General features: G+C 44.4%; 2 protein-coding genes and 1 long non-coding RNA gene across 3 annotated transcripts; 2 read left to right on the top strand and 1 right to left on the bottom strand.

Moving 5' to 3' along the window:
- NUP54 (nucleoporin 54) lies at positions 1-13,862 on the top strand. The gene is made up of 12 exons (XM_009641520.2): positions 1-1,379; positions 3,726-3,809; positions 3,942-4,076; positions 4,783-5,012; positions 7,848-8,035; positions 8,920-9,116; positions 10,841-10,895; positions 11,458-11,551; positions 12,057-12,164; positions 12,528-12,647; positions 12,995-13,105; positions 13,435-13,862. Exons 1-12 carry the CDS (start codon positions 1,181-1,183, stop codon positions 13,561-13,563), a joined length of 1,650 nt encoding a protein of 549 aa, XP_009639815.2. The 5' UTR covers positions 1-1,180; the 3' UTR covers positions 13,564-13,862.
- Positions 13,863-13,876: 14 nt separating this feature from the next.
- On the bottom strand, positions 13,877-26,306 carry PPEF2 (protein phosphatase with EF-hand domain 2). Its single transcript, XM_035896956.1, has 13 exons — positions 26,039-26,306; positions 25,065-25,179; positions 23,661-23,707; positions 23,069-23,235; positions 22,948-22,984; positions 22,708-22,857; positions 21,590-21,925; positions 19,965-20,150; positions 19,131-19,273; positions 18,314-18,420; positions 17,096-17,259; positions 16,415-16,502; positions 13,877-15,772 (listed from the first exon to the last, which is right to left on the bottom strand). Exons 1-13 carry the CDS (start codon positions 26,195-26,197, stop codon positions 15,594-15,596), a joined length of 1,878 nt encoding a protein of 625 aa, XP_035752849.1. The 5' UTR covers positions 26,198-26,306; the 3' UTR covers positions 13,877-15,593.
- On the top strand, positions 21,571-22,390 carry LOC118452550. Its single transcript, XR_004842364.1, has 2 exons — positions 21,571-21,659; positions 21,919-22,390. It is a non-coding gene; the product is annotated as an uncharacterized LOC118452550 (long non-coding RNA).
- Positions 26,307-27,007: the final 701 nt, after the last annotated feature.

Genomic DNA, 27,007 nt, shown 5'->3' with positions numbered 1-27,007 from the left:
GAAAGAAAGAGTCGGTTGCTCTTAGGGCGCTTGTGATGTGGTGATGCACGGTGGTGCCCGGTTAATGCTGCCGGGTCACTCGGATCATCGCTTTTGATTGCAGCGGTGTGCCTGTTTGGATGAGATGCTCTTGGAAGTTAATTTTGGGGCGATGGAAAAGACAATGTTTAACTTGTAGAGCAAGAAGGACTTTTTCCCCTCTTACTTATTTTTGTTGTTGTCAATTGATTGTCACTCTTGGTGAAATCTAAGCCAGAGCCTTCCTTACTCTTGCTTAGTAAAATAATTCTTTGTTGGCCCTTGCATAGACGCTCTGAATAAGCCCTTTGGGCAGGGCTCACCTTCACTGCAGTGAGCCTGAGCTGTACTCTGCAGGCTTTCACTGCCTGCTTTAGACACAGGCTTTCCAGCCCCATCTTAAAATAAAAGATAACGGCTTGTGTACTGTTTCAAGGTTTATTGTGCTCGCAGACCAATATTAGAGGGAATTCTTGGATCACACCCCTGGACTTCCCCTTGTCTGTCTGTCTGTCTAGCATGAACCTGTTCTCGACTACCCCTGGGGAGGGAATTGGGGAGTTGCAGTATTAGCCCCTTTTTCTTAGCGCTGAAAAACTTGGATGCGTCAGGTAAGTCACCGGCAGGCGCTGGAGTGGACAGATTGTGCCACTGTAACTTGAATAAACCACCCCGGATTATTTGAGGCACGCGTGGTGCTTCAGCTGCTGGAGTTGTATTTTGTGGTTATTCTGCTATCGCTGCTCATATGGGGGTATGATATTAGCATGAGGATGGTTTGTTCTTGCCTTCCTGATAGCTTATGAAATAATTATGCTACCGTCAGTTACGCTAGTACAGATGCAGCTGTACTGAGCAATCTTAGGTGGTTAAAAATCACTCTTAACGGGAATGTTGGATCACATGGATGTTTTCATGTTTAGTTTTGAAATAAGATGGGAACGACGTTAGCTGCTTTATATGCACTATAGTCGAAAAATAACATGCTTACAGCAGTGATGTCGGGAGAGTGGGTTAAACAGAAAGCTTTTAACTGTCCTCCTTGTGTTTGATAAATAATGTTTAATGTCTTACTCTCATTTTTAACTGTGCCTGTCTTATCCATGGTGATGGAAAAATATTGTAGCTTTTCTTTCCTGAACCTACCTTTTACTTAGAACTAATGTTACCTTGCTCTTTTTCTGCTTCCCGCTTGTCAGGATTTGGTGGGCTTGAAACTACAAACTCCACTGCCAGTGGGTTTAATTTTGGGGGTTTCGGATTAACTGCTAATCCTGCAGTGAATTTTAATATTGGGAATTTCGGTGTTTCCACTACCTCAACTCCACCATTCAATTTTGGTAACAGTCTGGCAAGTGCAGGTAGATAATGCATAAATACTTGTTCTGTAATAAATGTTAATAGCAGGGGTCCAAGAATTACGTTCCTAACTGAGAATCTGTATTTAGTACTAATCGTCATATCCAGTGAAGACTGGAGTTAAAAGCTCTGAAAGCGGAATGGGTTTGAGAGCCATAGGCTTGTAGGGGTTTTTGCCTGTTAAATTCTTAAGGAATAGCTGTTGAGGAAAAATAACTATGTACCAAATACTCAGTCTCTGAAATGGAAATGAGTTGTGGTAACCTGCCAGTCTGACCCAGTCTGAAATTGAGCCTCGATTACCGAGCAAAACGGCAACGTCAATTCTCCCTTCGGATCCGGGCAGTCACAGACAATCACAGAACATGGTCCCTAACGCCACGTTTCCTGACGTGAGATTCTTGGACTACTGCAGTCATGTTTTTCATCTTCCCCTGTGTCTCCTCATTGGCCTTCCGTTGGCTGTCATGAATGCACTACACCTCAATAGTTTCTGTGGAGAAACAAATTTTATACGATCAGCACAAACTGAACAGCCCTGGCTGTGCTCTCTGTTTCCTAAACACCTTCCCGCACCCTGAAATAGCACGCATCCCAGGCTCTCGTTAAGAGATTGCCGGCGCTCCTGGGAGGGTCTGGTGCGTGGTGTGTGCGCTGGGTACTGATTAAGAAAACCGTTCATGGCCCCGTGCAGAGCCATCAGTTCTGAACGATCAGCTGATATAATTGAAAGTTAAATCTTTTCCATTTCGTACAAAAATGCTTAACAGTATGGATTTATAATGCTTTTACTCGTGTAGAATTAGCCTGTGGGGTCTCGTTGCCGCTGCTCGTATAGGAATTATATTCATTCCACAGTGTCATTGCTCCCTGTGTTAGCGTAATCTTACCTGTTTTGTGCACTCGAGGGTTCTGATTTTGTTTTTATTTGATATCAGCACTGTTTCTTTAGCTGAGTTTGAACTACTCGAGAAGAGAACTTGGAGACTTAATTTTGTTTGGCAATTTGCACTCTTAGATCCTTTTTCAAGAAAAGATGACTAAATTTGCTGATTTGTTGTGAGTACAAAACTACCTAAAAATTGCATCATGTGGTGGTACTCCCGCTAGGCTTTCTCATTCGCTGGTAGGACTGAAACTTGAACAGGGAACACCTTCTTATATCCACCCGCATGAAGATGTTTGCTGAATGAAAATAAAATGCTATTGCATGCCAGCTTTGGTTTAAGCTTTTTATTTTGTGTGTATACAAGAGGACCCTAAGTGTAGTCTAAAGAGAACTTGTTTGTTTGTTTTTGCTATTGACGCGTGAGTTCCTTAGCAGTGGCAGCATCTCTTTGACAAATTCTTTGTAGCAGACTGTCTTTCTTCATTTGAATTCATGTAAAAACAGCTTGAAATGGAGAGACTGGGTTCTCCAGGGCTAGTCAGATGTCCAGAGGCTGCCCCTTGGGCCGACGGTGCATTTGCACCACTGTAGCAAAGAGATGGCATGGTGGCACCCGGTGCCTGTGCAGCCTCATGCCCTGGGAGGCTGCCCGAGCCTGTGGCATCTGTCTCGGCACAGCTGCCCTGTACCAGGGCACCTCTTCCAAGGGGGCAAATGGGAAGATGGGTTTCTTGGAGCTTTACCTGGCACGGTGGAGCTCAGGCCCTCGCTTAGGTCCCCAGCTAGCCAGTCACTGGTAGTCCTGAAAATCTGTGGAAGGCTGATTGCTTTTGCATCCATCTTCCTCTGATAGTGGTTGAACCTCAAAATTAGATTCAATGGGGATGATGATTGGGAAACTAGGCTTAAAAACAACCCACCTTGTAGAACTTTACCTACGTGTAGAAAGAAATCGTTGCTGCGACAGCATTCTCATGTAAGCGCAGCAATTGCGTGCATGCTATCCTCAGGCTTTACTTTGTTTCTAGTTCTGCTCTGATGAGGTTAGGAATGTTTAAAAAGCTCACACAACATCAGATTGTTTATTAAACACTTAGCAACAACATTGACTAGAAGTATTCCTCAGAATGAATCAAAGAAATACTATTATTAGTTGTGTCTGTCACTAAGGAAAGCACATCCTGCTGGTAAAGGAACAGGACATTAGTCAACTGCTGCTTTATTTGCTTTCTTGACACACCATAGATGTATTGGCTTTCTGGTTCATGTTCTCCCCTGTTTCCTCGGACGATGAACTCGATACCCATGATCAATGTGAACTACATGCTTGTAACATAATACATCCATCTGTCAACATCTCTTCTCATAACGCCCCTCAAGCGTGCGGTTTGTTGTCATGTTACGCGCAGCTGCCGCTCACAGTGTGCCGTCTGCCTTACTTGCAAACTTTGTTTGTTAGGAGCGTTTGGAGGATTTGGGACAACTACCACCACTGCAGGACCAGCATTTAGTTTTTCTGCTCCCACCAATACAGGCACCAGCGGTAAGAGAGCACAAGTCTGAATGTATTTGCTTTAGAGTGAACAGTAGGGCATCGGCCCTTCACAATAATGTTTTGCGTTCCACAGGTACTATTCTTCTCTTTTTCTCAGTAATTCTTTGCTTATTTCCCCAGGACTCTTTGGTGCTACCCAGAACAAAGGCTTTGGATTTGGTACTAGCTTCGGCACAGGAGCTGGAACTGGTTTGGGTAGTGGGTTGGGAACTGGGCTGGGCTTTGGAGGCTTCGGTACCCAGCAGCAGCAGACCAGTAAGTATGGCCTTCTCTTGATGTACTCTTTCCTTAACAACGAAAACATAAGACTGCAACTGGCGCACAAGTAGTGGGACAGAACTCTATTGTGAAAAGAGGCTGTTACGCTTACCTCTTGATTGATGGAGACTCCTCAGAAACTTGGCTTCTGAAATGCCTGCATTTGCAGCCCTTACTTTTTCTGAAACTAGAGCTCAAGCAAGTTTCTGAGCTTCACCCATGAGTTTCTGATAACAATATTCACCCCTTTGGTTTGGCAGTGGTAGAAAGAGTAGTTACAGAATTGATGTTGGCAGTTGTGGCATTACTAGAAAGGGGAGAAAAACAGCATTGGGTTTAGTTTAAATGTGAGGTGGATAATGACAAGCTGCAGGATCTGAGTCCACTGTATTTATAATAACAAATCTGCTCTTTGGATTTAGATATCGAAGGTGCCAGATGATGTCATGGGTGAATATAGAAGTCTCATTTAAAGAAAAAAAGAATAAATCTTTTCTTCTGTCTCAGCATTCAAGAACTTCTGTTGCTGGTGAAGATTGGGTGTAAAAGGACCCTTTTAAAAAACCACTATCTGATAGTGATTTATTTATTCTGTGTATTTATTTTGCCTCTCAAAATGTGAAAAGACGTGATGATGCGTGTTAACAAGCGAGTCTGTCTTGGTTGGTAAAGGAGTTAATTTGTTTTTCTTCATCCCACACAGCATTAGGAAGCGGCTTGTTCAGCCAGCCTGCTCAGACACCTGCCCAGTCAAACCAGCTCATCAATACAGCCAGTGCCCTCTCAGCTCCGACACTCTTAGGAGATGAGAGAGATGCCATTTTGGCAAAATGGAACCAGCTTCAGGCCTTCTGGGGAACAGGCAAAGGGTACTTCAACAATAACATCGCTCCAGTGGAGTTCACCCAAGAAAACCCCTTCTGCAGGTTTAAGGTATGGAAATGTTCACCTGCCCACAATCAGTTCTGAAGCAGTTATTGCGCTTGCTGAGTGAGTGTCTCTTGAGTGTTAAACCAGATATTGTTACTGTTAACAGTATTTTTCCAGGAACAGTATTTTTCCAGGTAACGTGCACAATTCTGATGCAAGGCTTATTAGAAGGTTTGAAGATGTATCGATGCTGGAAGTCTGGGTGTTGCTGAGGTACTAGATAATGCGTGCATATGTGGATCATGAAACTAACCCTTTTCTATGATAGCATTTAGGTTAGTGTGTGATTGGAGCAGATCTCTGGAAATGAATTCTAATGTGTATTTGGTTAGGTTACGATATTAGAGAAACTATTTAAAATAACCTTCACAGCTGAAAGAAACTGTTACTGTCTGGAATAAGAACTTCAGGATCTTTCTTTATTGCTTTGCCTACATTAGAAAAACCCTCTGTGAACCTGGCCCGTGCGTACCATTTTAACACCAGCCTTCAGCTTTCTTTTGCCTTCATCCTTGCCAGCGCTAAAGCTGACTCCATTCCTTACGTATGATATCTCCAGCAGTTCCAGATCGCTTCTCATGTCAATAAAGAATACATAGCTCTTCATCCTCTGCAAATCTCGCACCTGCTGACTTTTCTTGCTAAGCTTCAGACTTGAAAGTGGATTTGGGTCAGGCATGGTGATACCCTCCTTTCCTGAGCTGATTCTTTGAAGTGCAAACTTTCTAACCTGAATGAAGGTTAATACCTAATTAAGACTAGTTTTGATTATGCACATCGTAACACTTTTTATAAAGTCTTTGCAGCAACTGAGTGCCCACATAACAAATATTTAGCTTCTGTCGCATTACCTTTTCAGGTGTTACCTTGAATATTTTGTCGATAACACATCTGAAAGCTTACTTTCTTGTAAGTTGTTACCTGAAATGGCTTTAGAGTTTTCTGGGCTTCGAAAAAACGCAAAGTATAAGTTGTGCGATGCAAAATCGGTTGTTTTAGAGTTTCATTTACCAAAAGGAGTTTTCCTTTCAAGTTAGACAATGCCACGTACTAGGTTTACTTTTGTCCCTATGACTGGAGTATTATTAATGCCAGTATGAATTCAGGTACCTTAAGTGAAATACTGAAACGGTTGATATGTGCTAGCAATGGCAGAAGCGTAAGAAAAATAGTTGAGAAGTTGCTAGCCCAGGTATCAGAGCAAAGCATCACAGGCGAGTTTGGTTTATTGCCTCTGTAAGCATCAGACATTTGGTAAGAGTGAAACGTTACCCAAAGGGTTTCACGGGTGTTCAAGGAATCCACTTGTACACATTCCAGCTTTAGAACAAATGAGAAGCATGCAGCTCTTAACCAAGAAAAGTGCGCTTCTAAGGTATGTGATACAGGCTGTCATTTGAAGGACTACAGCAAAGTAAAAAATCCATTACGGTTTGAAAATACCTAACTGCATAAAGAAATTGTGAAAGATTTATTTATTTGTTTTAAACGGGAATACCAGACGAGTCATGTATGTGTGGTCTTAGTACTGCTTGGCACATAATGAGTTAGTCTTCCGTGTACTGGCAAGTCTTGCCCCACAGTGTGGGCCTCTTTAACAACTGTGCAAGTGAAAGGGATGTGCTTAAAACGCAGTTCTTCCTTAGCTGTCACTGTTGTGCTCCATGACAGGACGGCCCAACCAAAGAAGGCTGATTCCACGAGGCTCATCATCTCAGGGAATTCCTCTGCTGACAAAGCCCAGGCTCTTGGGCACATCCCCAACTCATTTCTCTCTTCAGCTGAACTTGCGCACGGGGAAAGGCACAAGTCATCCACCCACGTGCAGTGGCAGGGTCCTGAATAGCACCCGCTGTCCCACATGTCACCAGTGATACGTTGGTGTGACAGTTCTTAGGCAAGATGAGATGAGAACTGCCACTCTGCTTTTGCTTATCGTGAGTTAACAGTTTAGGTCGGTCTTACAAGTCATGTGGAGTTTACACTGGAGCCGACGGGGTTTTTTGAAACAGGGAAAGCTTAACACAGACGGCAACAAGTGTTCCTGGAGTAGATTATGATGTAAACATCTAGCCTTACTACAGCTTTATCACAGCAAGGATAAAGATAACACTAAACTTCATAAGCAGTTGTACGAAAAACTCATGGCACCTGCTACTAAAAGGAAAATTGGCTGTCCCAAATTCTTCTGTGAGAACTTTACTTGATGCACATCTTGGCTAGTAGAGATATTCCATGTCCATGTTTTGACTTGTATACTGCTCGGATCTACAGTAGGAAAATGCGGAGAAATCCATAAAGATTTGTGATTCCCTTATCTTTCAGTTAGGTTATGTCAGTTACTGTTTTTCATTCAGATATCTGGAAATGTATTGTTGTAAGACGCTTCTGCAACTCTAGTCAACTTTTCTGTGTTGAAGTCTGGTACTCTGGTTCTTTCTGCAACTTAGAAAAAGTGTAAATTTGTAACATGTTCCTGACTGATATCAGCTCCAAAGTAGCATAAATACCCTGCTGACTTGGCATCTCCCAGTCCATAGGGTTTGGGGTGGTTTTTTTTTTATTTTGGTTTGTTTTTTTTTTTTTAAGATGGGGAATGGATACTTACAAACTTTTTGTAAATATCTGAACTGTTTCAAAAGCTACTCTGCTGGTGGCCATGTGAGAGAACATTTTAAAGGGAGATTGATTTTATGTTTCTGCATCTCTGAATATGTTGTAACTTACATTTTGGACCACTTGCTCTAAAAATTGAGGGGTTTAGCCCCTCCCCTTCATGCTACATAGATATGCTTTTGCTAAGTAATTTATCCCCAGTTTCTATTTGTGCATTTGCAGGCTGTGGGTTACAGTTTAATGCCCAACAACAAAGATGAAGATGGCCTCGTGGTCTTGGTCTTCAACAGAAAAGAAGTAGATATTCGAAGCCAGCAGCAGCAGCTTGTAGAATCACTGCACAAGATTCTGGGAGGAAACCAGACCCTCACCGTCAACGTAGAAGGTGTTAAAACGATGCCAGATGACCAGTATGTGAACTTTACCCAGTTTTGCGTTTTTATCCTGTATTGCATGTTATAAAGGGTTGGCACTTAGTCTGCTCTGTCTCCCTTTCTTCTTGATTTTAGACCTGCTCGTCCTGAGTACGATTTCGTGTCTCATTCCCTTGTGTTGCTTTTTCTTAAGGCGTTAAGTCCGGTATCTTTCCTGTGTACGTTACTTGCTGTTGCTGGAGTGTGCAGCTGAGCACCTCAGCTCACGTCAGGAAATAGGCTTCTCCAGACCCTGCTCAGCAACAAAAGTTGGAGACGAGGATGCTAACCATGAGGGTGGGATAAATACTTAGTATTTTAACAGCTACGAGGCGTTCTTCACTTGCTCATGCGTAAGGTGCAAGGGCATCGGGGTGTATAGTAATAGGGTCCCTGCAGCGTTTCATATTGCAAAGGTTTGTTTCAGTGGGAAAGCTGTTCCAAGGCTAGTTGAGCTGGCTTGTTCTGCGTGTTTCGTGTCAGAGCGCTGTCTGCTTTGACTTGTTTGGGGGCCTCAGGCTTGTCTGCCTGAAGTGTTCCGCACACTGACATTTCTGCTTCTTACTGTCCCACAGTTGTTTTTTTCTGTTTTGAAGACCGAAGGTTTTAAGTTGTTCTTAATGTGGTACTAGTATCACCATATAATATGGTTGTTAAAACTGGGCGGGGGAAATGTTATTTTGTAGGGTATTTATAGCTTCTCTCTTTCGGCCTTGCTGTGTCAAACCCTGCATTTACTGGTACTTGATATCTCAGTTAGCTAAAGGAAGTTAACAGTCAGCTGGGAGAAGTGGTAACTTTGATTTAGGGCGGTTCTTTATTGTGTTAGTTTCTATACGGTGCTGACCTTTTTCTGACAGTACACATTTTGTCTTGCTCAGGACAGAAGTGATCATTTACGTTGTTGAGCGCTCACCCAACGGCACTTCGAGGAGAGTTCCCGCAACAACCCTCTCAGCCCACTTTGAACAAGCCAACATCAAATCGTCCCTGCAGCAGCTGGGGGTCAGCCTCTCCATGACCAGAACAGAGCTTTCCCCAGCACAAGTCAAACAGCTCCTGCAGAACCCTCCTGCCGGTACGTGGTCTGGGGCTGCACGGGGGCACAGTTGGGCCTCTGCTGTGGCTTTTTTGGGTCTCTAGGAAAAATGCAGGTGTCGGCCCACCGGAAACACCTTTTATAAGTACAAGAGTTTCCAAAGCACTCCGACATACTGATGTAGTCGTTTTAATTACAGCCAGTTTTCCCACTGAAGTGTAATGTAGTCCAGCAAGACAGCTACGACTCATCAGTAATGTGCCAGGCAACACCATACTATATGATTTAGCCATCATAAATCACTTCGACTTGTCCAATTTAAAAAAAAAAAAAAGTTAAATATCAGAATAATCATATCCTATATTCACTTCCTACTTTTCAGGGGGGTTACTTTGCCTGTATATGTGGCCACAGAAAGTACATCTACAGCTTTATTTTAGAGAAGTGTTGTTCATGCCATTTCATAGGATAATTGTAGCTTATTCTCTCTGTCTATACAGTATCCCATGTAGCACCTGCAGTCCAGAAGCTGCAGTGGGTCAAGGAGAGCAGCCTGTGGTTTCCAGCAGACAGTATGTAGCATGTTCAATAAGACCGTAGTGTTCAAAACCACAGCAAAGCTTATGATGTCTGGATTGCAAAAAGAACTTGGCCTACTCTTGCAGAAAAATCAGAGGCAAGCAGCAGTGTTTTCAAACTGCTGCAGCATTGGGGAGAAGTAGTTGCTCTGCAGAAGCAAGTTGGCTTTCTTTAATATTGGAGGTGTATCGTAAGGCAGCTTGTTAGTCCGTGACTGAGAAGGAAGCAGAGTTTGTAGGCTGGCTAATCAGGCAGTAAGTTGTGCAAGAAGAGGTGTTAGTGCTGAGCTCTAGAGAAGCAGTCGCACCTCGAGAGATGAGTTTTGGTATAAAGATAATATGTTTAATGAGGAATGACCTGGAACGTTGTGCAGTGAAGAATGTTATGGTAGCTGGGTGTTCTGGTCTCCTCTTTAGGCTGGCCTGAAATTGTTAAATTACCAGTACTTTTTTTTTTTTTTCCTTTTTTGCATGTCTCTCTCTGGTCAGAAAGTCAGTTGCTTCCGTATCAGTGTTGTCTTGTTTTTTTTCCTAGCATGCCTAGGTATGTGCATTTTATACACTGATCTGACTTGCGGTGAGGTTTGGAGAATACAGTAACAGACATCGTGATGTTCATGTACATGTACAATTAGGCTGCTTTTCGTTTACGTATTTACCCGATGAAGCAGTTCATGCAAAACAAGCAACTGTTCTGTCAACAGATCAAGTCCTTAGACAAATCCTGTCAGGAGCCATGATAATCCCTACTGGGATTATTTTGCCAACTGGTTTGGTACTTTGATCACTTTTTTAATTTTTAATTTTTTTTCTTTTTTTTTTATTAATACGATAAGCAACTTGAAGAGGAAAGATGACCCAAGTGTAGCATACAGTGGAAACAATAGGAATTTCTCCCCTCGAAATATGGACTGTCCAATTTGATCACCTGTGGGTTGTTCCTTTCAAAGCAGTAGAAGTGCTTGACAGCCTTTTGGACTGAACTTACTGCCGCAGTCCAGGACCAAGACTTTTTAAGAACTACCCTTGTTTACTTAACCTTAATTTGTATAGCAGTCATTCAGGTTAGCGTAGTCCTAGGGTTTGTATATTTCCTAGTCTTTTTCCTGCTTAACAGCTGTCAGATGTGATATCTATTCAGATCTATCTACAGTAAAAACTTGTTTGTTTGGTTTTTTTTTTAAGGTGTTGATCCTATTATATGGGAACAAGCCAAAGTTGATAATCCTGATCCTGACAAGTAAGTCTAATAGTCTGAGTATTACAAAAAGACTTGGAAAGGGGAGAAATATCTAATACTGTGTAGTACCCTTCAGGTAACTTGTAAGAAACTTACTAGAGAATAACTTTGTCGAGTGCTGATCTCATTTGAAGCAGTGAGGATTACTAGAAATGCCTGTCTAATCCCTTTACCCATTTAGGCACTTAAGGGTTGTCAGGATAAAGAGCTTTACTTGGATTACTTGTAAGTTGTGGTGTCCTCCATTATATGGGCTAGCTATTGTGACCGTTTTCTAGCAACCGTGAGGTTTTTTTCTCTTTATTCCTGCAGCTTTAAAGTGATGTACCCTTGTACCCTCCAGTGGCTACAGATAACTTAGGCTGATTTCTTTATGAAAAAGGAACAGGTTGTTAGGAATAGTGAGAGCTGTAGAACTTAGCAAAACAAGATGTGTTTATGTATTATCTTAGTTTATAATAGACCAAGATCATCTGTTACTTTAGATTATATTAATAATTATTAATCCATACCACATTTCCAATATAAAAATGTGTTGCAAGAAGTATTTGTATTCTTGTAGGCTTATTCCTGTGCCAATGGTGGGTTTCAAGGAACTGCTGAGAAGATTGAAGGTCCAAGATCAGATGACCAAACAGCATCAAACTCGATTAGATGTAAGGTTTCTCATCTTTACCGTGACTGCTTGCTGTTTGCAAAGGATTTCCTAGTAAATGAGCCTCCCCCTGTGCCTCCTGTGTGTTGAAAACTGAAACTGGAGCTATGTACGTGGGGCTGCGGCTCTCTATCACTATTTCTTAGTACATTCCTTAATTATATATTTTGACCAAAAACCGAGCCAGTATGTTTTGGCTTTAGTTTTTATCAGGTTCGAGCCTGCTGTGTTGTTATAGGCTAATTCAAACCAGCTGAATTAAGTTGCACTGGCACAGACTGGGCACCCACTTTTCTGATGCCGTATGAAAATCCTGGTTGGATATGAAAATAAATAGAAACCAGAACAGGAGAGGTCTAGCGAAAAGCTTTCTGAAAGCGTCTTTGGCGAGGACGCTAAGTTGCTGGACTGAGGAGTGTTTTGAAACTCCCGGTTTCAAATCGGGACTAATGTGTTCTGCTATCAGAAACTCTTATGACTTCCAACTGACTCCATCTCCTCTGCAGATAATATCAGAAGATATCAGTGAACTGCAGAAAAACCAAACAACTACTATGGCAAAAATTGCACAGTACAAAAGGAAACTGATGGCGCTTTCTCATAGAACGTTACAGGTAACACGGACGGTCTAAATAACTCGTTCTGACACACAGTCTAGTGCCACAAGGCACACTGAGAGGGGGCAGGATGACCTGTGCAGTCTTGTGCATGGCCAGTGTTGAAAATGAAATTCTGATTTCATCTAAATGATATTGCTTTAAGTAACTAGGGGTGCAGCATGTCTTAGTGCTGTGGGAACCTTCTCTCTCTCTTACTCAGAAGCCACGGGACTTCCCGGAGGTCTCGGAGCAGCAGACTAAACAACAGAACAAATCTGAGAGAAAGCTGGAGGAAGGGCTAAAAGACATGTGGATGGGCTAGTGGGGGAAGAGGTGGGCAAAGTTTTCTCTAATGAACCTCAAAGGTTTCTTTTGTAGGTGTTAATAAAGCAGGAGATCCAAAGGAAAAGCGGTTATGCCATTCAAGCAGACGAAGAGCAGCTTCGTGTACAGTTAGATACAATTCAGTGTGAACTTAATGCACCTACGCAGTTCAAGGTGGGTAGTTAATAGATCTTTGCCAACAACTCTTGTTTTTCCTCACAAAAGAATGTAAGTTTTCCAAACCGTGCATATATATTCGCTGTGGAAAGCTTTCAGAAGGGAAGTCCAGCTGTGTTACTAGATTGCAGAATGAAGCTCTTCGCTTCATGACTGATACACAGTATTTTTGTATTCTTAAAAGTATTGGAGTTGCTTGCCCTTTGCATGTCTTCCAAAAAAAAAACAAACCTAAAAATGGAATTGGTGGCAACACTTCCTGCCCTGGTGACTTGAGGTACATGCTGGAGCTCTGACAGATGTAAATGAGTTGTGTTTTGATTTAAGCCTGTTTCTCTTCCCAGGGCAGACTGAATGAGCTCATGTCCCAAATCAGGATGCAAAACCACTTTGGAGCAGTGAGGGCTGAAGAGCGCTATTACATAGATGCAGACCTCTTAAGAGAAATCAAACAAGTAAGTATTACTGGGTAGAATCCTGGGATAGTGTTTGAACTTCATAATTTAAGCCAGCTATGCACTAACTTGGGAGATAGATCTAGAATGTCATGTTTTTGTAATTGTTTGATGATGAAGTCCTTTTTATTGTTCTCAGTGACAGTGCATCAAGGTGGTGCACAAAGCCACTCTCTGCAGTTAGGCTATTAGTGAAGAAAATGCTGGTTTTCCTTCTTCCAAAAGAAAATGTGCCCAGGCCACCAGACGTGGCACCTTTGAGAAATATTACTTAAAATCTGTTAAGTGGAACTATGCTCATGCTGGTTTTTTAAACTATCTATCTGCAGCATCTGAAGCAGCAGCAGGAAGGCCTGAGTCACCTAATCAGCATTATAAAGGATGACTTGGAGGACATCAAACTTATAGAACATGGGCTGAACGAGACCATTCCCATCAGAGGAGGAGTCTTCAGTTGACATGGTGGATGCTGCTGGGCTTACACAGAACATGTTACTCGAGTTCATGGTTCACCTTCCAAGGCTAAAACTGTTGAGGTAAAATAAAACACGTATCTTCTAGGAGCAATGGTATTTTGGCTATTATCTTTAGAATTAGCAAAGCCTCTTCTAAGCTTTTGAACTTGACCTTTGGAAGGTTTATATTTTATAAAGCTGTATATGCTTTAATAAAAGAAGGAAAACCGAATCTGTTCAGATACTGGTTTACTATAAAACTATATGTACTATTGTACATTTTTCTTTTTTTTTTTTTCTTTTTTTACAACAGCATTGGTCCTAGAAATGCAGTGCAGAGGGAATTGTTCCACTTGTGACTTGGTTTGTGGAAAGCTTAGCCTGCTTCCATGTTTTTGTCAAAACAATCAAGTAACAACTTTATGTAAACAGCTAATTTAAATCATTACAGATATGGATGTTGCTGTAACTCTGTCAGTCTCTGCAATACCAGTAGATTACTGGGGCAAGCTGCAGGAAGTCAATGTTTCCAGTTTCTGTCCTTCCTTTGGACTGCAAGGATCTGAAGGTTATGTTTTTATCACTTTACGTATGTGAATTATACAAAGCTTTGCTGCCCCTCAAATAACAACAGAATGTCTAGACATTGTCTTCTGCCTTTTTTTAATTGCTGGAGAGTAATAAATTCAGTCTGACTTTGTAATAACTTGTGCATGGTGTTGGCTCTTTCCCAGCTACATCAGCAAAGCAGTGAAACTGCTAACAACCTCAGGTTAATGCACTTCACTCTCCTGCAGGTAACCGGCTGTCAAACCCGATGCCACAGAGCTGCTTGGCAGCCGCAGTCCCCAAACTAATAAACAAGGTCATGTCCCTTAGATCCTACCTGGGACCAAGTACTGCAGAGCAGGTGGCTACTGCATGCATTGGAGAGACAGCTTTTTTTTTTTTGTCCCCTAAAAAGTTGCTTTTTTTCCCTTATTGCAGAAGTCACTGAACATAACTGAAACAAAACTGCATTATTTTCTGCAATGGGAGAAACAACTCAATCACAGTAGAGACAGAATCCCTTTGGTTCATTAGCCACACAAAAGAAAACACCACACCACCACATTCATAACATTTGAAAGACAGAAAAATAGAAATACAGCCTCAGCATGCCGGAGCCTGTATTGTGCTTTTGAGAGAGTTTATTTGTGGAAGCGTGGTTCCATTACAGTTGAAAAAAGCATGTGTAGAACTGCATGTTCAAGATAAATAGGTAAACCCCCTCACCCCTTTCTAAATTGCAATTGTACCACGTTTTGAAAAAATCTCTTGAACATGCAGCATAGGCACTCTAGCAGGGGGCTACTCAGTCTACTACCCTGGCCTTTGGAAAAGAACTGGTCTCAAATAGATTTATTAAAAAAAGCTCCCTCCTAGAGACAGTTTCACGTGTTTGAGGTAGTTTTTTCCAAGTGTTGCTCCACTGCATGTGTTTAGAACTTACAGAACAAACTTATCACAGCAAAGGAACAACAGAGGGGAAGTAGGTAATATCACTGAAACAGCACTGCTGCGAATGGGGTTGAAGAACAAGGGCAGGCATGAACAGTTGAGAAGCAGCAATGTAGAAAAAAAATGTTTATTAAAAGGAAAGCTGTGCTCTATCAGTTGCTACATCGTTAGAACACTGCCTACAAGAAATAGCTTGACTTCCATTTTACTACACTTGAACAGCCCATGCACTGGCTAGAGAAACTAAGTTGCATCTTCCTTTTGAGCAGAAATTTCTACTTAAAACACAGCTCCTTTTCAAAAATGGTCAGAACTGAAGTCCAGCTTATCTATTTTACCCGTTACCTTCCCCAAGTGGATCACAGCTGTTGGCTACGGAGGTCACTGTTTTCAACCCAGAGGTGCTACAAGTACCTGCCTTCCCTTTCCCTGCTTCGCATCTGCAGGCACGCTCTGCCATTACATAGGAAGCGGTCCCCCTGGCTTCACAGACAGTCAAGGCATTGGACGTGTCAACCCCCACCAGGTTCTCACTACTGTGACTGCTTGACAAGGCGGAAGGCTTCTAGGAACTCGTTGAAGTCGATGTTTCCATCCTTATTAAAATCAATGCTGCGCACTAAGTCATTGATGCTGTCATCCGTGAGTTCAATGTTCATGTGGGAGCTGAACAGCTTCCAGGTTTGGTGGAATTCCTCAAATGAGATGAGACCTGTGGAGAAGGAAAGGCACAGCCCCCTCAGCGCAAGGTCACCACGGGCAGTGCTGCCAGTCAGTCCCCGCTCAGCAATGCAAGGAGGGACCCCTGCTCAGGCTCTCTATCTCATCCCACCCCTGCTGCCTGCATACCCTGAAGGAAGCAAAGAAATCACTCATCATCTACATTTCCTGTGCTGCAACTACATTTCTTGGTGTGAAGAACTCTGGCTAAAATACAACTTAAAGCAGGAAAAAGACACAACGCGATTTGGGAGAACAAAAGAAGGCAAAACCTGTTGTATTTTCTCTTTCCTGAAGTAATTTGGTAGAGATAACTGCCTGAAAGCAGGTAACTCTCAAGATCCCGAGTACGCTACATTACTGTCATTGCTCTCATCAGAATTTTTCTTCTGCTAAACTGCTTCAGAACAAATAACGAGTAATTCTTTACCTGGACTGTATGTGATCAATGTGCCACGTTTGTGGAAGTGTGCAGTGACATTTCAGAAGCTCTTGAGACAATAACCCAAATTGAGGGGAGAAAAAGGCCCAAGCCTCGAACCATTATATAAAAATGTCGTTGTATATACTAAAAGGAGCCCGGGAGTAGAATGGAATACAACACAGTGACCAACACCCCTGCACACCTGCTTACCTGAATGATCTCTGTCTATGATCCTGAATATGGTCTCCAAGTTGGATCTGTTTCGGTAAATGACTTCCAGCAAGCTCGACTGGATATGCTGAAAGACAACATGGTCACACTCCTCCTTCCCTTTCCCACAGCTCTCTGCTTTCTCTCAATGGTTACTGCAGGTGTTCCCGTAAATAAAAATGTTTACTGCTCTCAAGAGTTTGCCGGCAATGCACTTTGCATCGCGTGTGACTTTTGAAACAGGTTTAGGCTGACCGGACCCCCCGTGCAGCTCTGCATTGTAGCACATCAGCAACCTGTCGCTTCCAAACAGAGCTTTTCTGGGCTAACAGCTAAGACAGTGACTTGGGCTACGTTTTTTAACCACTGCAGAGTTGGTTTTGCTGGGTGTAATTAAGAAACTGCGACTCAGAGAACGGAATATAGTTTTCCTACTTAAAAGCCCGCACCAAAAACTGCCTCCAGGTTTTGATTTCACATACATCATCTATTTCTACAATGGACTGAACGCCTCTGGACTACTTGAATTCATGCAAGCTTTTCCATCGACTTCAGTGTGATTTTGGATTATAGAGGAATCTGAACCGTCCACTCTCCTCTCATACCATACTTGCTTCCACGTGCTGGGGATATTTTGAGCTGCTTTGCATCATGCTTTGACAGAAGGGGGCAAGTCCTTACCTCTTGGCTCCGCTGCTCCACGGCCAAGTCGTCGAGCCAGGACTTGTACTCCAGCATGCCGTCCGTCGTGCTGCGCACCAACTGCGGTCTCAGCATTCGCCAGGGCAATCCCAGGTGCAAGACTGACTCCACTGCCATTGCCCAGTTGCTCAGCGTGATCCGGCCTGTAAGGAAAAGGGAGAGCCATGGAGACCTCAGAGACAGAGAGCTGAAAGCACACGAAGGCTAAAAAAGCCTGGAGTAGTACGCATACCCGGTCTACCATGCTGCTGACGGCAACAGTGGCATTTCTTCATGGCACACTTGAGCGCTTTAGTCCAGGAAAAAATCCTACGTGGCTGTACAGGCGTCAGCCACTGCAGGCTCAAGTGCAATCACTGCTCCCTCCCAGCCCCAGCGAGCTTTTGATCATTGCAAGAAATCAAGGCTGTAAACATCTGAACAACGCGAAGACGCTAACTTTGGATATTGCGCTATAAATTTGTGGCCTACAGCCAGGCTGACCCTGCAGATCATGGCCTACACAACTGCACTACTACTGCCTCAGTAACCCAGGAACATGGAAAAGCCCCTACTTTCGCAGCTGCTCTAACAGCTGAACTGGACTTTTGTAAGCAATTTTTCTGCCAGGGAAGTAGGCAGGAAAGCAGTTCTGCCAACCAGCCCACAAATGGACAGACCTCAGCAACACGTCTCAGGCGCTGCACCAGCAGAACACTCCTGGCAGCCGGAGAATTATTAACTCTCAGCTCCTTCCTTAAGGCTCTGACAGAGGCAGCTGCCACGGAACATCCCTCGCTTTCCTCTTCCCAGTGATTTTAGACTCCAGGGATGAAGGGGCTCTAGAGACCATCCAGCCCTTCCCAAGTGACACATGACGGACATGTTCCAGGTCATCTTTTCCAATGCTTCATCAATGCTCCTGCTCCAAAGAGTTCTCCTCGAACTAAGCCTAAATCGCTACGTATCCGGCTAATCAGAACTTGCTTCTCCGACACCCCATTGTTATAATGCCACTCCGAGACATTAACAGGTTCCCAGCAGAGACACTGAATAACAGCAAATGAGACCAACGCTGTGGCAAGGTCTGACACAGCGTCCCCCTGTGACAGTCGCTGACAACTATCAGTGCGGAGCCTCCCAACCAGCCACATGCTTAGCTGCTTCAACCCTGTCCCGCCAGGGAATTAACCTGAGTGTCCTGTGGCTCAGATTTACCCGTATTGTCCTTATCGTACGCCTTGAACGCACTGATGAGGCCTGAGGTGTGAGCAAAGAGCTTTTCCCGCAAGGCTCGGAAGGCTGACTCCTCTACTCTGCTGATTCTGGAGGATGCAGAAAAGAGAGAAGCACATTAAGGACTTGCCACGAAGCGCAAGAGAAGCTGCACCTTCCCAGTCCTCTGGCCTGCCCGTGGATTGCCCAGACCCCGACACAACTCCTCGGCACAGCTACAGCTGCATCTCAGTGCTTGTGACAAGGCACTGCATGCCTGGAGCACACTTCCCTGCAGCTGATGCGGTGAATCCCTGCATCAATTTGTGAAGTAACAAAGCAGAAGGGAACCTCAGCAAGGGTCAAAAGTTAAAACTTGACATTGAAAAGAGAAGCTGGAAAATCTGCAAGTCATTATATAAAGGTGTGTGTTCTTACTCAGTAGATCTACTCCCTGTAGGTATTTAACCACAGTTAGTGCCCCCTTTAACAAAGTACTAGAGCTCACACATACCTTCTTGCATGATTTCAACGAGCCTTAATATGAAGCCAGCATGCATTTAAGCTGGTCCTGCATTAAAAAAAAAAAAAAAAAAAAGGTCCCCTTCTGATCTTGTGACGCTCCCTTCTCAACCCTTGAGCCTCCCCCAGTAATTTCTGCACAAAGCTTGAATTCTCCTCTAGCACTATTATTTAGTAAATCAAGCTGTAAAAGTTGAGCTCTGGAGTCAAACTTTCTCAAAGCTCCCACCCAAAGCTTTGAGAGTTTTCCCTTTTGGAATTTCAACATGGCGAATACAGAGCAACCAGAAAGTCTTGCCTTTGAGTCATAGTGAGAGTGTGGGCCGTCTTGTTTGCTTGGTACTGAACAAAATGGGGGACGAGGTCCGGTCCCAACTTCACATAGGCTCCCCTGTTGCTGCCAATCTCGTAGTAGTTTGAGGCTGAAAATATGGTCAGCACCTAACCCCCAAAAAAGAGAGGCATTTACAGTCAGTACATACATCTGCTATCGTATATACGTGTATCAGTGAAAACAACACAACCGATCCCATCTGGAGGTATCAGACTGTGAAAGCACCACGTTTTATGTGGAAAAGGAAGAACGAGGTGGCGGCTGGCCTGGAAGCCTTACAGGTGTGAGCTCCTCGAGGGTGACACTGGTCTCACGTGGATCTGGCCACATGCTGGGCTTCTGCGCTTTCACTGTACTCTCCTGACAAAATTCCACTCTCCACTGCAGTGAGCGGAGTCAAGTGCCCCTGCTGAAGTCACTGAAGTGACCCTGATTTTTCTGAAGGCAAAATATTGCTGCAGCAGCTTAGTAACACCCTTGTGTACGTCATAGCCAGAAACAGCTGTGTTAAGTGGGGCCAACGGCACAAACGGGTTCAGATCTTTTCTGAGCTACCACACACAAGGACGTGCTTTGCTTGCACAACAGATGCTCCCAGGAGAGTAGGTGGCTCCAGACGGTCCTGACCTAAGACCTCAGCTGGGAACACACGTCAGTAACTCCCAGGAAGGCTGTTCAATGATTTTGTATGCACTTAACAAAGCCCCATTGGAAGAAATACAGAGCTAAGACAAGCCATGACAGAACCCCCACCCTGGCAGGGTGGAAACCCAAGTATGCCGACCCCCCCTCACAGACCTTCCGGTTGTGACAGAACTCGTAGCCCTCTTGCTTGCACTCATGGGAGCGGATGAGGAACTGCAAGTTGTGCTTCTCAAGGATCTTCCCTGTCACATCAGGTCCAAAGTAGCAGCCACCGCCTCGCACCGTATTTACTCTGCAGCCCTCCTGAGGCATGGGGTCACTCCAGAGAATGTCTAAAATCTGAAAGGATTGGAAAAGTGCACTGAATAAGGTTTACCCAGCAGATAGTACCCATCAAAGTTTACTAAGCGAAACAGCTCTATCTCTGAATCCCTCCTTGGATTGCTGCTATTACCATAGTGCAGGGACAGATGTGCATCCCAGCTGTGAACCACCATACTGCTCCGCAGGACCATCACAGACCTGGTCCACCACAGAGGTGACAATATTGTTGGCCTGGAGCTGCAGGCACACCCAAAGTGCCTGGGGGAAGAGGGGTGTCCATAAATCAGGCCTGATACAAGCTTTCCCTTTGCGGCCTCTAAGGTTTCATGCCTTGCCTGTCCTCCTCCATCCCAAAACACAGGCCCCAGGGCAAGAACACCCAGCAGATCCTGAGGCCATGAGCAGGCTTAGCGTTAAACTCCTTTGCTTTCTAGCCAGGACATTCTGCAGCCTCCAGAAATGTAAGTGCTGACTCAGTAACCACTATTTGGATTAAAGTTTAATCTCTTTAACCCTGACCTCAATATACAGCTTTATGCTGATAAGGTGTGCAATGCCAGGATGTTGTATGTAATGTGAAGTAACTATTCTTTCAGAGTGCACAGAAGGGGCTTACAGACAGACTGGTCTAACACAAACAGGAAACCAAGTTTCCAGGCTCTGATCTGCCTAGCAATCTACTCGCAGTGCAGCCTGGCTAATACCACAGATTCGGTCTGCGAAGATCACAACTCACTCATCAGCAAATGATGTGCTCGTTCATTACCTACAGAGCTGACTTCAGATACCCCCCGTACACAGTAAGCGATGTAACCACTGGGCTCTACAATCAGGCCTTGTCTATGATTTCTCTCCCCTGCAGTGAATCAAGAAAACCTGTTGCCCCACTCTATCCCTCAGCAGCAGTTTTATTTATACAACAACAGACGAGTGCTGTGCTAGGGGCAAACGCTGGGACAGAGCCTTGAGCACAGAAAGCCGAAAGCCCGATGAAGAGGCTGACTCGCAAGGGTGGGAGAAAGGCACCAGCAGAACGGCAGCTAGCACATAGCCTATGTTCTCCTACGTGACTCTCATTCACAGCTCTTCAATTGCTAGGGAACCGTGCCACAGGATGGGCTGGATGTAGCGCAGGTATCTAACGAAACATCCCCAAGCAGCAGAGATCACGTGCTCACAGTACAGCCCTTCCTGGCCACTTACCGCTGAATGATCCACACCAGGCTGCCTCGGGGCACAGAGCAGTAGGTACAGAATAGCACAAACCCCATTAGCCTGGCCGCTGGCACTTCAACACTGAGTTGCTCCTTAAGTCCACTGTATGAAGCGGCAAACATCTCTCGGCAGAGAGGTCTGTGCACTGGCCCGTATATTTTGTACTGAGATTCCTCGTAACAGAGAGCAAACCTGCAGGAGGCACCCACCGAGCTCAGGGCCCCGCTCAGACTACTCACCTGCTTCCACTCCTCCTGGCGAGTCCAGCATGGCCCATCCAAATCCGTCAAGGAGACCACACTGGAATAGGTGAGCTCCTCCTCCTCTGACTCGCTGATGTCCACCAGCCGGCGGCACCACTCGATTTGTTCCTGCACCGTCTGCCGGACCCACTTGGAGAACTCCAGCCTGTTGGCCATGCTGGGAGCCTGGGCCGGCCGGGGCTGCGGAGATAAACTGGGGGCTGCCTCGTTCCCTGCTGGGTCGGCCTCTACTTTGGTCTCCCCATTTATTTCCTGTATTTCCACATTTCTATTTGACTCCTTTCTTTTCTTCCCTCTTAATACAGAAATAAACTGAAAGAGGTAAGAGAGAGAAGAGAGATGGTCACACTGCTTGAAAACCTACATTTCCAGCTCTAACACCTTCCATTGGCAGACTGTCAAGTGACCCAAACCTCTGAGCCTCAATTCCCCTGGCTGCCATCAAACGCTGGTTAATTGTGGGAGATTACTAGTGCCGTCCTCTCAGATGTGCCATTCCTGGTGTACAGCTGGGGCCCTGCATCCATCCTGACTAGACGTCTATCTCTTCTTCCTTGACTTTATACTGCTCAGACATTACACAAAAACATGGATTTAATCTGCAATAGGAACTAGGCAGCAGAATGAGGGAAGGAGTAATGACTGATGCAAGCGTTTGTCATCGCATTTGGAGAAGGGAGGTGGTATTTCTCAACTAGAAAGCGAGGCAGAGACAAGTTAAACGACTTATCAAAACCCTTCTGGAAATCTAGGGGGGAAAAGCAGGCTAAGAAACTGTGGAAAAGTCTCATTATCACTATGTTTTTACAGTCAGCATCAGCACACCTATCTACTCATGCCATTACCCACCCCCCTTCCCTGGCTACGGTCCTTACATCTTCCGGAAGCCAAGAATGCTTCTTCCCTTCATACTTCCTGCACACACGCTCTTAAACCAAAGCGATGTGCTCCAAGCCTGTACCTAAACACAGTTTGTCTAGGAAGACCATCCTTTAGATTTGTCTCATCAACAGCCAAGTTGACACGTAGAAATAATCTCCTCACCACAAATCATCAACACTTTTCTCTTGCGGTATCTGTGAAATAAAACCTACTTTGTTCCTTTGAATTTTCTCAAGCATGTCCAGGTCAGTGGTGTCAGAGATGCCCCCGTGTATAATGAGGACTTTCTGATCAATCAGGGTGGCCAGGGGCAGCCAGCAGAAGACATTCTGAATCATCTTCAAGATTTTCTTCCCATGCACCTAGGAGGACAGGTCAGAAAGGAAAGATGAAGCATCGAGCCTTCCAAGTCCACATCTAACATGGTAAATGAAACACAAACGTATGCCTACCTTATATTTCTGCATTACTTCCTTGGTGAAACCGTAGCTAAAGGAACAAGAGAAAGGAAGTTCAGTGGGATTTCGCAGCGACGCCCTTCACATCGCCATCAGCCCCGCACAGAACCCGTACCGTAAATTGACCATGTGGTCCTCGTGGTTCCCGCGGTTGAGATGAACCTCCTTTGGATAGATCAAGAGGAAGGTAAAGAGGATGATGAGGATCTCAAGGGACTGTTTGCCTCTGTCTACGAAGTCCCCATTGAACACGTAGGACTTGGAAGGGGAAGGAAGGCCATTCTGTAAAAGCAAGGAACAGGCAGATGTTACAAGAGAGGCCTCCCTGTGATCTCCATATGCCTCCCCTCCCAGCTGCACATTCTCTCACTCCTGCCCCAGGTTACCTTATACACGAGACCCTGACTCTGATTTTTATCCTATAGGCTCCCAGTGGTAAATGCACTGAAAAGTGAAAGCTGGCAGTCAGGAAGGGTTGCCATCCCTATCAGCACTTATAAAAATGTCTGCTGGCACTTCCCAAATGTACACGTATAGCCGATTGCAAGGTCAGCGAGGGAATAAGCTGCTGAAGCCATTTTAAAAGCATGACATTGACGTAGAGAATCGCACTCGAAGGGCCCGATTTTGCAAACGCTTCTCAGCATTACCCCTGCGATAGCTCTCACAGTGCCTGGCCAGCCTCCCTCTCCAAATACGGTGCCTACCTTATAAAATATGAGGAACAAGTCGTCCAGCTGGCCGTGCAAGTCTCCTAACGGGCACAAAAAGACACGTCATAGCATGTTTACCTTCAACTTAAAAAGACACCAATAAATAACTTCCTATGAAGTATCTCCTCTATAAATTAATGACCATTGAAATATTTTGGGAAGTTCAAGTTACAAGTTTTCTTACACTGAGGCAATGTGCCCGAAGGAAAAGGACATCATGTAAAGGCTTGAGCTGAAGCCTGAGAAGGACAGCAAAAAACCTACACCAGCTCCTGAAGGCTCTGATTCGGAAGTTTTGTTCATTTATCTCTTACGATGACACAATGTGGCAAGAGAAACTGTTTGACTTTGATCATTACATGGGAGAAAGCTTTGCATACAAAACAATAACCAGACTAAATTCTCATGTAACACGGTACGGGAGAGAGAGTTTGTTTTCCAGAGGCTGACTGCACGAAAATCTGCACTAAGTACATATTTTTCAGGAATATCTCAAAGTTTAAACATTAGTTCTAGAGTAGGAAAATAATGCTGAAAAGCTTTGTCTCTTTCAAATTTACTCAATAGGACTCAAAGACGTGTTAGTATTGTGGATCTGAATGCACACACTGCTGCTAACGAAGACTCGGGCAAAACAGCTCCAGGACTCGGTTGTTTAACTAATTCCAGGCCACAGAACAGGACAGAACGTGACTGAGTTTTGAGGCCAGTCCTCGACTGGGTGCAGTTTCTGTGGTTTAGTAAAAGGGCTCCAAGTTTCGGCTGACAGAACAAATACAATTTTGAATCCAGTTGAAAAATTCTTTAAGTCTTCGCTGTAACGTACAACAAAAAATTTGTTATACAATTATAACACAGCCACAGGCTATTATTAGCATCACCCTTCATCTTCCCTTTGACAAACATACATCCTTATATTTTCTGTTCATACCTCCTTCTCCCCTTGCATTTTTATAACCCCAGTGACAGCACCACTACGACAGTAGGCTATGCAAGCTGAACGCTACCATCTAGGGGCAGGGTTTGTTAATGATGTATCCCAAAATCTCTCATGGAAGCCAAACAAAGACTACAAATAGATAAGCCACCTTTCCTCAACACCCTCATCCCATTCCAGATCAAGCAGAAATAGGGCCATGATGCAGACTTGCTCCCTCCAGTCTTCAGGCTAGTCTTTGCAGAAGCTCAAAAACAACATCGTAAAGTAAACCCAGATATTTTAGACAGCCCCAGTTGCCTTTCAGTGCAACAAGCATTTTGCTTATGGACTGCATTTGTGTTCCACACTCGGTACAGAGGAGGTCATCACGCTCATGCTACCATTTTATATCTTTCCCACCCCTTCCACGTGAGCGTTCTGCCCCAGGGACTGTGCAGTGCCCTCCCACCCAGACGTACCACAAACGGTGACCTCTTCGCTATAGCAGGTGGAGACATGGCTGATGTTTGGCAACTGCTTGAGGTGCTTCCTGGTCTCATGCAGAAGGTTTAAGACATAGCGAGCGTGGAGCTGCTACTAGGAGAAAGCGAAGGGATTAAAGCAGGAAATCAGTGACCTCTGAGCTCTGTCTGCAAAGGCCCCAAGGACCCACCACGATCGCCTGGACGGCAGGGATTCTCAATGGGACGCTCAGTGCTGACCTACGGGCTTACAAACAAGATGACACAAACACTGGACAACAGCAGGACGGAAGAGACTCGCCCAAATCAGCCCAGCCTTGGCACTGGCAGGACTGGCAAGAGAACTCAAAAGCCCTAGCACCCTGCATCAAGGCTATATCCACTAGGCGACACCACCTCCTAGAGACCTTAGTTTTAGAACTAGTTTTGGTTTGGAGAAGGGATGCTTTGGCCTATTTTGCAGTTCAGCACGTTGACTGAGGGATGGCAGCAGAACACTGCAACTGTGTAAGGACTTGCCTTGTTAGTGCTGCTAAATTGGTGTTGGACTTCCTCATCAAAAAAATTCATTTTTTAAATATAAGTCAGAGTTGCATGGCACGAAACAGAATTTTAATCAGCTGTTTCCATCTGGGCCATCCTATACTTTTTTACAAATTGAGGAATTGCAACAAAGAAATGACACAATGTTTCAACATGGACTGTTGTGGGGTTTTTCCCTTTTAAAATGAAATTCAGGTTAATACTGGTACACACCTGCGAAAGGCTTTGAGTTTTGCCAGAACTGCATTTTCAGAAAGGAAGAAAGTTCCTCTGTCAGGAACGTATCATTTCCATGCCCCTTTGCTTAACAGCCTGCCAGCTTGTTATACTCCAATCAGCTTAGCTTGTTAGGAAAGCTAAAACCAAATTATCTATCCTACACCCCTGCACAGAGAAGGAGAAAGCGTGGTTCCTTTTGGGATCCTTACTTGTTTCTGTTTGAAAGCTTCCAGCAAGGCAGTCGCATGGTCAGGAAGGAGTGGGAAAGAGAGACGGGGTCCAGTGTAGGAGTCTGGCACCTCCATGGATTCATAGTCACAGTATTTTTCCAGCTCTGCCTCTTTGAAGCTTTCCCCACTTATGAACATGCGACTGATAAAATCCCCTGGGTGGCAGATTGGTGGGTTTGAGTGGATTTTTTAAAAGAGAAAGAGACAAGAAAAAGTTAAGTTGGCTCAATACACCGCTCTAGTAATTTGCCAAAGAAAAGCTGTTTGGTTAGGCTAAAGCTCATGAGCAATGGCAGCAGCAGAGGGTAGCTCCTAGTTCGACACTGCTACAGAACTTGAAGTGGAGAAAAGGCTGCAGGGACAAGTTTCCGTGTGCTGTGTGTCACGCAGCGCTGGCAGCAACACTAGTTTCCACGAAACTCTGGTAGAGCCAGGTAGACATTGGTTGCCATGGCTAACTGAAATCTTATATTTAATGACATGCGAAAGCAAGTTGTGTACTAAAGAACTGTCTCCTGCGTCCCACTGGTTTTTCTAAGCTTGCATCTACATTCTCAGTGTTGCACAAAATTTGGGGGTTTTATTGCTGTTATGTCTCAGAGCCCAACTCAAGGAACAGGACATTATTGTCCTGTTTTACACAGACACTGAAAAAATCATCCTCAACAGAGCTTTGCTGTAAAATATGCAGGGTGGTTGTTGGAAGGGCGGCGGTTTGAAAGGAGGAAGCGAGGACTTCAGCAGGTTATGGTCAGCAAAGTAAATAGTTCATTTTGACTTACTACCATCAGATTTCAGAGCTAAGCTCATTAGCATGTTCCCAGCACTAAGAAATAACATATAATGCTCTCTGCAGATTCAGGAAGATACTGTAATGGTTCCCACAGCACTTTTCCCCGCCCCAATGATAAGTAAAAGACTAAATATAAATGAAGTAGATAGCCTAGA

This window comes from Egretta garzetta, unplaced genomic scaffold (assembly GCF_000687185.1).
Source record: "Egretta garzetta isolate BGI_Z169 unplaced genomic scaffold, ASM68718v1 scaffold77, whole genome shotgun sequence".
In the NCBI taxonomy this organism is placed as follows: Eukaryota; Metazoa; Chordata; class Aves; order Pelecaniformes; family Ardeidae; genus Egretta; species Egretta garzetta.
The sequence above is the reverse complement of the archived record's forward strand: the minus strand, read 5'-3'. Positions and strand labels throughout refer to the sequence as shown.

Coding starts and splice junctions, on each gene's coding strand:
- PPEF2 (XM_035896956.1), bottom strand. CDS start 26,197: ATGTTCATAAGTGGGGAAAGCTTCAAAGAGGCAGAGCTGGAAAAATAC. Junction 22,985..23,068: donor GACCACATGGTCAATTTACG/GTACGGGTTCTG, acceptor TTGTTCCTTTAG/CTACGGTTTCACCAAGGAAG. Junction 18,421..19,130: donor ACTCTCACTATGACTCAAAG/GCAAGACTTTCT, acceptor TGCATCCTCCAG/AATCAGCAGAGTAGAGGAGT.
- NUP54 (XM_009641520.2), top strand. CDS start 1,181: ATGTTACCTTGCTCTTTTTCTGCTTCCCGCTTGTCAGGATTTGGTGGG. Junction 8,036..8,919: donor AAAACGATGCCAGATGACCA/GTATGTGAACTT, acceptor TGTCTTGCTCAG/GACAGAAGTGATCATTTACG. Junction 12,648..12,994: donor ATGCACCTACGCAGTTCAAG/GTGGGTAGTTAA, acceptor TTCTCTTCCCAG/GGCAGACTGAATGAGCTCAT.